The sequence below is a fragment of the Acanthopagrus latus genome, chromosome 3, assembly GCF_904848185.1.
Source record: "Acanthopagrus latus isolate v.2019 chromosome 3, fAcaLat1.1, whole genome shotgun sequence".
NCBI lineage: Eukaryota > Metazoa > Chordata > Actinopteri > Spariformes > Sparidae > Acanthopagrus > Acanthopagrus latus.
In genome coordinates this window covers 20,759,681-20,771,793 of record NC_051041.1, presented here as the reverse complement: position 1 = coordinate 20,771,793, position 12,113 = coordinate 20,759,681, and the positions used below count along the sequence as shown (strand labels likewise).

Below are 12,113 nucleotides of genomic sequence, written 5' to 3'. Positions count from 1 at the left end.
ATACATAAATGAATGAAAGGTTATGATGGGAATAATAATTGAAACTCACACACATCTAATTGGATTATTCAGTCAGGTAGTTGTGCATCATTTGGACATTTACAATGCTGTGGATGTGATATGGTCAACAAACATTTATTTCATGACACCACTTTGGAAATCTTCAAACCTCAAGGAGACATAACAATATGTCTACATTATGGGTGATACATCACATGGAATTACCCATGTGCTGTAAAATACAATATCATTTATAGTAAATTTTACCATGAATATCCATGGTAACCAATTACTTGAACTGACTATATCATCCTGGAACTAAATAAAACATACATGCTACTCCTGGCCCACAGAGGGCGATGTCTTTCCTGCTCGTCCCTGTCCGTCTCTGTCTCTGTCTCTGTCTGCTCATCTGAACCTCCTGCATCTTCTTCCTCTTCTTCACCATCTTCTTCTATCCCAGGTTCAAACTCATCCTCATGTCTCTCATCATCAGACAGCTCCAAATCTGAATCTCCCTCAACTATCATGTAAACAATTCTCTCCGCTTCAGTTCTGCCTCCTCCAAAAATGTTGAGTTATTAAGTACATGAAGCTGGCCTTTGTGTCCACTATAATTTATAAAAGGACTATTATTTCAAAACATAAGTAACTTAACTGCTTTCAGAACTTATTATATCAAATCCGACATGTTAATAAACAAGACAATGTGTGATTATCATAGTAAAATAAAACAATAGACATTTGACTGAGCTCTCCTCTTTCCATAAAATGTGCTTGATGGTATGCCGTCCATTTTGGATGAAAAGGAATTGATTGAGAGGCTTAAAAGAGTAAAAGGAGATGCATGTGAACAAAATGTCCAGTATATAGGACATAAGTTAATGGGTCTGGGTCTCAGGAGGGTAAATTGATGATGTGACGTACAATTCAGACTCAGACAGTGGATACAACTGTCTTGAAAACAAACCATATCAAACATAAATGATCAGAAATTGTCAGTTTATCAGCAAATAGGATTTTAAAGGTATGTATGTTTGTGCAATATTAACAATTAGTGTTTACTATAATGACACAAAGTAACTTAACTAGAGGCATTCTCACAGTGGGGCCACATCAACCTGGCAAAGCTCTCAAAACTGCGTCCCACTGTAAGTGTGAGTGGGACCATACTGCCCTGATGAAAGACACACGCAGAAAATATTAACAGCCATCCAGGATGAACTGCAAATAAATAACTGTAGACCTTTGTTTTATCAGACACAAGTTCAAACACTTACATGACTGAACACTCCTACAGGTGCTGTAAAGATCAGGTCTATTACAAAAGCAACAAGTGTCACGAGCAGCGAGACTTAAAGGGACACTATTTAGTTTTCGGAAAATAAATGTATCTTTTTAATAATTGCAATAGGTTTTTTCTCAGAGGCAAATATAAGATCCCCAGAACAGTGTTTGAAGCTAAAGAGGTGGCAGGGTCCACCATATGATAAACCAAAGTAAAACTACATAGAGCACCTTTAAATTCTACAGTCAGCTAGTTTCCCAGACAAAAAAAGCAGAATACTGCTCAATCAGTTCACATGATTTAACCATACCACAACACAGTGGTCCAGTTTAGTTCTCTATATGTGACCACTATGTGGAGGGATGTATAAGATAGAAAGATCGTCAGGCAGTGGTGAGTACATGATGTGAGAGAAGAATGTTGACTTCTGAATTTGATTTTTTTTTTTATTACATTACTCTTTTGCATGATTTTAGCAGCAGGCTTCAACATCCTTCCAGTCTGACAGTATCAGCTCACTTAAAAACCCCAGAGAGACTTATTATGTCAAAAGATAATGCTGAAAAAGGATATCAAAACATATTTAAACACTGAATATTTACTCATGCTGTAATCTGTTAGAAATGCACACACGCACGCACACACACACACACACACACACACACACACACACACACACACACACACGGTGAAAACTGTTGACTGTGGCTGGTAGATGTAACAGTTGTCTAAGGTTTAAGTATGTCTTCATGTGATGATTCTCAGCTATGTACATAAAACAGTTTCCTGATTATCAATGATTTGATGAACGCTCAAAGCAACAAAACTGAGTAAAATGTGTCTGAATCATACACTTATCAAGCAAAGGGTGAAGTGAATAACACTGATTATCTCTTCATCATGGCACCTGTTGGTGGGTAGGCTATATCAGGCAGCAAGTTGCCGTGTTACAAGCAGCAAAAATAGGCAAGTACAAGGATTTATCCGGTGATCTCAATCTGGTGCTGGATACCACAGCACACCTTCAGGGGTCTATTGGATTCGACGGCTCAGGTGGTCGTAATGTTAAGCCTGATCGGTGTATGTGCATGATAGAAAAGGGAGGCTGTGTGTATTGCATTCAAAAAATGTTTTCCAGAGGAAGGTAACGATTGCAAATGATTTCAATCAGGTTGTTCAATCAGGTTACACAAAAATACCCTCAGAGGTTTTTGGTAAGGTTTGTGTAAACATGAGTGTTAAAGAACATTTTCTTTAAAATAGGGAACCTTCAGGGGACATTTCCTGAAGGTTACCTGTTTTATTATTCAGTCCAACACCACTGCATAAATGTAATCAAGTCAAAGAATCAGAAGGCGCCGTGATAAAGCGGACAAAAAGGTTTCTCTGTCTCAGAAAAAGAAGAAGCTGATGAGTCTAACCCAAGACTACTTGTTTTATAAAAATAGTAGGCCCATAAAATGTAGTCTACCTTGAAAATCAATCGGGTCATGCCTTTAGAGACATTTGGGAGCATCTAATTGAAGATTTACATGAAAAGGCTGTAACAAGAACATAGGGAGAGCCGGATGTGACTGTGATGACAGCTTAACATGACTGAGGGCACACACGCACGCACGCACGCACGCACGCACACACACGCACACACACACAAACAGAACAGGAACAAACAACAAAGGTTCTCTTGCATAATTTGTTTCATGTAGGACCAATGTACACATAAATGCATAGGACGACTTTTTTCAGTTCTGTCAGGATGACCACTATACGCGTCATATGATTCAGTTCAGAGGTACCACAAAATGTTTCCATGTCCCACAAAACGTGTGACTAGCTGTGTGAAAGAGGAGCCTTGGTATTTTTGATTTTCCACTTCCAAGTTTCAAGTGTCTCACCGCGGCACAGTTGTGAGTTTTCAACAACGTTGTATGAAGTTCCCAAAAGCCATACTTGAATTAAAGTAAAGAATTTTTTCAAAATATGTTAATTTAAAAATTTACTTATTTAGCTAGTAACTAAACTAAATTAATGTAGTGAGTAGAGAGTATGATATTTGCTTCCTGACAGTGGAGTGGAAGAATAAAGTAGTTGAAAACTGAAATACTCAAGTAAAGCCCAAGTACCTCAAAGTTGTATTTGAGTACAGTAATTAAGTAAATGTACTTAGCTGCACTCCATCACTGGTGTTTCTTTCCATCCTAATGATTGGGCATTTGCATTTTGTTTGGTTTACTTCACAGATTTGTTGAGTTTAGACATGTTGTCTATACTACACTATACCTACATACTGTTATCATGAGACTTAAAATGATCTTAGATTAGGAATATTGTTAGATCATGGTGGAGTTGTCTTTTTGTTGTTTTAAAAGCTACACTACAGTAAAGTGAGGTCATTTTCTGAACTTACCAGATTGAATTAGGCAACTTCATTCTTCATTATATTATTATTATTTGTCAAGTGAATCTCGTATTACTTTTCTATGAAACTAAAAAGAGTCACTTCTTCAGATGAGGTTTTGGGTTATAGAATTAATACAGTGACGACTTTAGATAACAATTATTTATTTGGAGTGGCATAAAAAATACATCAATTTGTTTTTCATTTTCAAACAGTCGACACACATTTGGCATACAGTCTTTGCCATGATCACATCTGCACTTTTTACCTTACAGTTGTATGCAGCTGGACCATGAATAATTTGTGATGACAAGCAGGACATATTTAGAGCTCTGATCACATTAATTTTACATCATCAGAAATAATAATAATTTCAGTTCCTAAAGCGTCACAAGAAAATTTTACCAAAACAATAACTTTTAAAATGTCAAGAATTCTCTAAGCTGTGTTATTATGGATCAAACACAGTGACCTCTTCAGCTTCGCTCCTGATCTTCTGCTGCTCCTCTTGGGATGTAGAACTCACTATCCCATTTAAATTCCACCATCCTCAGATAATGTCTAAGCTCTTTCATGACACTGTTTTTAGCCTTCTGCCTGTTCTCGTCTGTGCTGAGATGAGATGTTTGCTGCACTAGCTCTCTTATTTCTTTCTCATTTTTAAGCAAGTTGCTCAGACTTTCAGCTTCAGCACAGTGGCCATAAGGCCATACCTGTTTTTCACCTGTTGTCAAACCAAACGCATTCCCACATGACCTGCACGGATCCATTTGTTTTACTCGTCTGAGGCTGAACCCCTGACACCTGACCTGCTCTGGAAGTCTGATGGTTCCATCAAAATATGACTTCTTCTTCTTCTTAGATGGATAGTAGCTCATCACTGCATCAGCTACGTAACTGTCCCAAGTGCTGAGACAACATGCAGCAACAATGATTCGCCCAGGATAACGGCAAGAAGTGGACATGGAGACTCCGTAGTATCTGACTGAATCTTCTGCAGCTTCCTTCTGAGAGACACAGACGGTGGAGGAGACCAGATCATTTGATGCACCCAGCTTCTTGATGAGCTGCCGAAGCCTGTTTATTATTTGATTTTCATTCTGTTGTCCAGTCAGGAGTACAATCTGTAAGAAATCACAAATGTTATCAAGCTGCTGTTATTCCTATTGATGCTGTACTATTTCATACTTGATATTGTGCAATGTTATGAAATATATCAGTGACGTCCAACTGGCAGCTCTGCAGGACACATCTGGCCCACTGAAGCCTGCAGAATATCAGTGAATTCATAAAATCTACAGAAACCGCTGGGGTGCCAGTGCACTGACTTTACAACAGACACTTTACACCTGCTTTCAAAACACATTTATTCATTTCCATGTTTTTTAGTTGTTCACACTGATATCCAGTGGTGTCCAGTTGAGATCGAGATTGAGTGTCTTTATATTTTCAACTAACTAAAGAAGACCACAGGAGTCCTGATTGTCATGAAATCCATAATCAAGTTACCTAAACCCCACTGAACATTTATGGGGGCATTCTGTGACATCACAAGAAGCTTTGTTAGAAACTGTCCACCCATGCTGCGATAACATGGGTCAACAGGTTCTAAACAAATTGTGAAGTCCCAGCCAGTGCACGTGCATGTGGTTAGCAAAGCAAAAGGGGGACATACCAAGTGTTCGTGGACATTTTTCAAACGCAAAAGAATTGTTAAGCTGATGTAAAGTGCTGTGGGAGGATGTGTTTATGTAGGCTAACACGGAAGTTGGTATCACCCGCGTCAACACCACAAAGAACTGGGATTTTTCATGTAGATTTCAGCTCTGTGGCAAACAAGTTTATGATGCATTAAACACTTTGTCCAGCAGGATCATTTTTACAAATTACGACTTTATTATTTTTGCAGAGTAAAATAAATCACCAGAAGTGAAAAGTAATGATAATCTATAAACTAACTACATTGTTTAGTTTAAAACTAAAGTAAAGACTCGAGCGTAGATGATTCTCCATGTTCGGTTTTGCATTGAATAACCCTAACAACCTACTAACCTTGGCTCGGGCTCTCAGACTTTTGGACTCGATGACCCCTGATGTATATTAATATAATCTGTTATAATTGAGGGTGTTTAGATGAAATATAAGCTCTATACAGCTTGACAAGAAACAGTTATAGTATGTTTTGACAAACTATAAACTTACCATGTCCAGCACACATGAAAATGGACTCCGCTTGGGTAGTTGGGAGGAGCAGCGTTTAAAAGGCCCAGGGTAGTGGTCCCTCAATGCTTTCAACATTTCATCATCACTCACAATATGTTTGGGGGTATATCGTGGGTTGTTGATTTCTCCCAGAAAGAAGATGCTGTGCAGAATCTGTGATGTCAAAGAAAAAACATATGAAAATAGATCACTTTCTGTGTCGTAGAGAAGCATAATGTGTACAGCTACATTATGACACAGTGAAAGACAGACAGACATTTTCAAAAGTTCAGAACAGTTACCATCGGACATACCTCGTCCACTAACACTGAAAAACTTCTTCCACCTAATGCAACCATTTCGTTGATAATCAGAAAAGCGTTGCATCTGAAACAGTCATCTTCCATAAATTTGACAGCAGCTTTTTCCCTAAAATATTAAGAGTGATGGAATGTTACTAAGTACATTAAATCAAATACTGTACACAAGTACAATTTACATATTTTTGATAACTTTAGTTACAAGTTACATTGCAGATTACATACTCCATAAGAGCCAAATATATATACTATGTGTGTGTATACACAATATATGTATAATTTACTTTTACTTGTACTTTTGATACTTAAGTAAATTAACCACCATGAAATAAAGTTTGATACTTAAGTGCGTTCATGCCTTTCATACTTTTACTCATGCACTATTTGTATGGGTGTCATTCATTTCTACCAAAGCAATATTTTAACACAATATTTGTACTTTTACTCAAGTATGACTTTTGGGTACTTTGTACAAACCTTTATATTAATAATAAAGAAAACAACAGAAAAGAAAGCAGAATGAAACATTAACCACTTGTGGTTAAGTAAATCAGTTTACTTACGTTGTTGTATTCCCATTTGCAGTAGCCTGGTGCAATTGGAAATAAAGCACAACATATTACAACAAAAACAGTAATTAAATTGAATGATAATGCATTAATATGATATTGACAAAGGAAGCAATGTAAGCCAGCTACTCACCATTCTAGCTGTCGGTTAAATGAAACAGAAAGAAGGACGAGAAGCTCACTCCTTATCTAGAATCATGCTGTCATTGACAGTTATAATAAAATATAAATATTAGCATACAATCATCCAATTAGCCATGTATCTGTCATCCATTATCTATTGTCACAGTACTACAGAATAGAGAAAGAAATCTTTTTGTTTACCTGTACTGTATCGGTGGACACACAAAGAGCACCAACACAAATGTCAGATGCTAAACTCAGACACTGACCCTGACAACACCAAACGACACTAACACAAATGCAGAAATACCGCAACGCTCGATGATCTATGTCTTGCACAAATGTGTGTATGGTGTGTGTGGTTATGTTTCTAAAGTGATTCCACTAAACAACAGCAAAAAAAAGAAACCTTATTAAAACTGAAAGTAGCAATGAGAAGGTTGATAATGCGGTGACAACTAATTTAACTGTGGGAACTAAAAAAGAAACTTGTGTTATGGTTTGACGTTCAATGCGTCTGCGTTGCTGCCAAGTTATCCTCCACAGTTTTTCAGTTGTGTTTGTTGGACCCAATTTTGCTGATATATGTAGTGAATGGAGGTATATTACCAAGTGAACTCTTCACCGTACTCACTGAAACTCATATCTTTAGGCCAGCTTTTCAACAACCCTTCACATTTTCCTAATCCTCCATACATGTCTGGCATTCTTGTAGTTATTAACATGCGTTTAGAATCAACTTTTCAACTGGCAGCATTCACAACGCCAGCTTCTTCAGAAATAGCTTTTTGTAGTTGTCTTCTTATGTCTTTCTCTTTAGCTACTCAACTTATGGCAGTATAGCTATAATGTGAGTTTATACAATAATAAAGAATCACTTCTTGAGATGAGGTTTCAGGAGATGAAATCAAACTTGTGAGCCTGAGCTTATATCACCATTGTTTTATTGTGAATCCCATAATCAGTACATCAACATGTGCATCTTCTGCAAACATCATTCGAGCAGTTAACACATATTCATATCTTTATTGTCGTAAATAGCTGGACCATCAATAATTTATGATGATAAAGCAGGATATATTTACATCTTTGATCAACAAAGAAATATGTTTTTACTTTTTACACATAAAAAGAGATCTGTCATGTTGGCACAGTTGCTGTAGAGCCACGACTTTGTTTTACTTGATGTCTAATCAAACAACTTCCCACATGAACTGCCAGAATCAATTTGTCGTCCTTGACTGAGGTTAAACACCTGGCATCTGACCTAATATCAAAATACTGCTTCGTGGACTTCTTTGGGTAGCAGGTCATCACTTCATCAGTCAGATAACAGTCCCAGGTGCTGAGGTGGGATACAGCAGCACAGAATAATTTAGGATTAGGGCTGCAAGTGGACACAGAGACTCCAAAGTACCTGACTGCACTAAGGTTTGCTGTGTCTTTCTGAGAGACACAGGTGCTGGAGACTCAGCTTTACTTCTTCAGCTCTTTAAGCCTCTTGTATTTGAATTCAGTCCAACACTACAAACCATAACACATCAGCTGTTAATCTTTAAATTGAGTGTATCTGAGATTCTCCAAGAATTTGGACTTGTGTTTTTGCACCAGGTGATGATGCTCTGTATCCAGCCTCCTCCCCTCAGGACTGTTCCTTACTTTATCCCAGTCCTGCTTGGTCTACATTCAACACACAACGTAGAAGACAAAACAAAAAAGTTGTTAGTGCTAAAAAAAGATCAATCATCAAAGACCTGCTTGTGCCCAGCAAACACCTGTAACCTCTCACCATATTCTTGAAGGCCTCCCCTCTGTAATAGCTCTTGGATGCTGGATACTCTATTCCCTTGTCACACAGCTGCTTCAGGCTTGAAGCCACCACATGCAGCTCCTCTCCATCGTAGGCATAGATCTCTCTGTCCTCACAGGTCATCAGAACGAGCTGGTCACACGGGCACGAGGTCTCCTCCACTACACCTACAACCTGCATGCTCATCACCTCAGGAAGGTAGAATTTCCCCCACCCATTCACCACTTTATCTTCCTTTCTGTAAATGGTGTCATCCACCTCTCCTATTATCAGTGTGGCCCCGGCTGGATTCTTCAAGGCGGAAGTCGTGCCTTTAAATTGGAGCACAAGTTCTGACACCAGTCTTAGATAATCTGGACCTGCAACACATGCAAGAGGAGTTTGATGAAAAAACATTGAACGGAGCAACGTTTCAGGATGTGTGAGGAAAAGATGTGTTGTCTACCTTTTTCACTGTTGCACTGCTTGAAGACATGTAGATCAAACTGCTGACCTGCCAACCTGCAAAAGCAAAAAAACAATGCTGCAGCCTTTATTTGTGTAAAAAAAAAAAAATCTTTGCACAATAAAAGAAGACAATCCAATTAATGTGCTCCAGTCCCTTTGCATTGCTTTGCATTGGGCTTTCTTGTGTCTTTTCTCGTCTCTTGACTTTGAAATGGTATATCTCACATTGTTAAGTCATATCTAAGGCTCGTCCTATTTAACGCAGTACTGAACATTTCCATTGCATCAGAACCTTATTCGATTCTCTGTGGATTTTTCCAACTATCAGTCAAACTCTCAGTTGGTATCAGGGGAGAAACTTTATATTTTGATGGCAAAACACGTGAACATATACATTAATGGTGTTATTAACTGGCGTTAATGTGTTTTTTCTTTGGTAAGTGAACATGGTAAAAGCTGGATGATGCCCTTTGAGGTGTTCATCAATCAACGGACCACTCTGTGCTGCACACTGGATGGTTCTGGCCTCTACACCATCCATTCATTCCTGATAACAGAATGGGTTCAGTCCTACATGAGTTTACCTTATCAATGACACTTTGACCAAGAATATAAACAACACTGGGGAAAATTGTAGAAAATTCCCCTGAACAGAACAGAAAACAGGTTCTTACTTCACTGGACCATCAGCCTTTCTGGCTCTCTGTCACAAAGAAGACAAAATGTGTATTGTTAAAAGTAGTGGTGGACAAAAACTCAAAACATTTACTCAACTTCTAAAAGTAAAGATACTACAGTGGAATAACAATCATTATATAACCTGGGCCTTTTCTTAATTTACTGTATCAATGGAGAGCAGCTAACCTAAATTTGCCACATTTCAATAAAAAAAAACAAAAAAAACAAAACAAAACAGTATAACAGGGGTGTCTTATTGGTGTATTGTTGAATAGGGTCATAACAAGTTATATTATTCAGTATTTAACTGATAAATTAAGCAGTGAAGAAGTTCATTTCTTTCCCTCACAGTGCTGGAAATAACAGAATACCAAAGAGAGTTACATACTTTTCTTTGGCTTGGACCTTCATCCATTTTAGGTGGAGATGTGACATACTGGCAGAGAGCCTTTAAATCACACAGATAACAGAGACATTTTTAATCTAAAACATGAAAGAAATAAAACCTGTACATTTTAAGGAAAGAAGGCAGATGAGAATACTGAACAACAAACAGTACAATTTAAAATCACCTCTTAAAGTCATTATAATGATCCCTTTATACATTGTGTTTTTTTTACGATCTAATTGAAATGAAGCTCAGTGTAATCTTTCAGTCCAGTCAGGAAGACTCTTTGTTGAAGTGCGCAGTAAACACAAGACATGTGATCAGCTGACAGCAGCTGATCATCAGAACAGAGTGAGAGACAGATTGTTCACTCTGAGATAACATCACTCTAACATATGATAAAAACCTTATTCACTGAGGTTTATTAAACAAACTGAAACAAAAGTAGTTACCATAGCTGAAGAGTAGCCCGTTCAGTCACCGAGTAAAATTTACTTTCACATTTCATTTTTAAATGAACCTGGCTTGCGCCTGACCCCGCCCACAGGAATACGTTTCTTGTAAATAGAAGAGGAGTATCTTAGTGGGAGTAACTTAGTGTTACTGTAATTGTTTACTGTGGAAGTTTTGTTTTTTTCCCTGTGTGTGTGTGTGTGTGTGTGTGTGTGTTTGTGTGTGTCTGTGCCACATTGCTCCGTCCCCTATAGTGACCGTATCATGCTCTTGTTCTTGGGCTCCAGTGTTTTCTCCCCTCGTGAGTTGAACCTTGTGCGCCTCTCCGCTCCGCGTGCTGCTCCACTGGCTCACCTGAGATCCGTCCACGCCGCCAGCGAACAAACGCAGCCCAGCCCGTCATATCATCCATAACAACAATAAGGACACGAGGCGATCCTTTCTCTGGACGAACTTCTCCAAAACCTGATGGATGTTCCATTCTGCTGCGATCAAACCTTCTTCTTCTTCTTCTTCTTCTTCTTCTTCTTCTTCTTCTTCTTCTTCTTGAAGGCAGAAAAGTTGCGTGCACATAATCTCAAATACATGAAATGCACATGCATCGGAATATTCGCGGGTTCAGACCATCCTCCGACTCGCTGCCCTCCAGAAAATAAGCTCCATTTCTTCCACGCCGTCAGAGTTGGTCTCCTGGGCTGAGTGGGCACCTCCCCTATGATAATGACTGGCGGGCATGACTCATGGACCTCCGCAGTCTCTCCCTGCTCCACTGTAAAGAGTTTAATAAAGACCTCTGTCTCCCCCCAGCGTTACACCTGTTACACATGTTCCCTTTGGAAGTGTTAGGATATGAGCTATTTAAACAGGAAGAAAACAGGGACTCTTCTCCTGTACACGAGTAAGTGTTAAACATTATTTGTTCATTATTCTAAGACTTTAAAGTGAGAAAAAGAAGACATGACAGCTCCTGAAGCTGAAACATCTCGGGCGCCCCCTGGTGGCCACCTGCATTACAGGTGTAGGTCAAACCCTGGTTTGTGGCTGGTCTGTACAGGGTCAGTCTGTGAGAGCTGTCCAGTGGTGGTCAGGTGGTCATATTCATAGGTCAGTGAAAACAAAGGCCAAAATGAACAAAGGGCAGTAAAGAATTAATAAATTGATTAAATTAATGAAGATGTTTAATAATTATAGTCATGTCATGTCATGTCATTGTCCGTAACCGCTTATCCCTTTCCATGGGGTCACGGGGTGTTGCTGCTGGAGCCAAACCCAGCCTTGTCTCAGGGCGAGGGCAGGGTGCTCCCTGGATAAGTCGCCAGCTCATCGCAGGGCCCTCACTGATGAGCAATGTGGGGTTCAGTATCTTGTTGGTATTAATATTGATAAGAGTTATCTCTGCTCTGCTCCGTCATCTTTTCTATCAAGTCTCTATCTGCA

The 12,113-nt window shown here is 38.9% G+C and overlaps 2 protein-coding genes across 5 annotated transcripts; both read right to left on the bottom strand.

Moving 5' to 3' along the window:
- Positions 1 to 3,824: 3,824 nt before the first annotated feature.
- Positions 3,825 to 7,190, bottom strand: LOC119017340. Of its 2 annotated transcripts, XM_037093979.1 has the most exons (6): positions 7,102 to 7,190; positions 6,911 to 6,977; positions 6,772 to 6,797; positions 6,203 to 6,317; positions 5,889 to 6,062; positions 3,825 to 4,810 (listed from the first exon to the last, which is right to left on the bottom strand). In XM_037093979.1, the coding sequence occupies exons 2-6, from the start codon at positions 6,911 to 6,913 to the stop codon at positions 4,163 to 4,165; spliced, it is 966 nt and encodes a 321-aa protein (XP_036949874.1). In that variant the 5' UTR covers positions 6,914 to 6,977; positions 7,102 to 7,190; the 3' UTR covers positions 3,825 to 4,162. The 2 variants fall into 2 exon arrangements, with proteins under 2 accessions (XP_036949874.1, XP_036949873.1); XM_037093978.1 differs by having other exon boundaries at positions 3,828 to 4,810; positions 5,889 to 6,317.
- A 637-nt stretch (positions 7,191 to 7,827) lies between these two features.
- On the bottom strand, positions 7,828 to 11,544 carry LOC119014806. Of its 3 annotated transcripts, none has more exons than XM_037090286.1 (6): positions 10,676 to 11,544; positions 10,224 to 10,283; positions 9,832 to 9,860; positions 9,156 to 9,211; positions 8,690 to 9,069; positions 7,828 to 8,580 (listed from the first exon to the last, which is right to left on the bottom strand). In XM_037090286.1, the coding sequence occupies exons 1-6, from the start codon at positions 10,676 to 10,678 to the stop codon at positions 8,449 to 8,451; spliced, it is 660 nt and encodes a 219-aa protein (XP_036946181.1). In that variant the 5' UTR covers positions 10,679 to 11,544; the 3' UTR covers positions 7,828 to 8,448. The 3 variants fall into 3 exon arrangements, with proteins under 3 accessions (XP_036946181.1, XP_036946200.1, XP_036946190.1); XM_037090305.1 differs by having other exon boundaries at positions 10,935 to 11,543; XM_037090295.1 differs by having other exon boundaries at positions 11,031 to 11,542.
- Between the last annotated feature and the right edge of the window lie 569 nt (positions 11,545 to 12,113).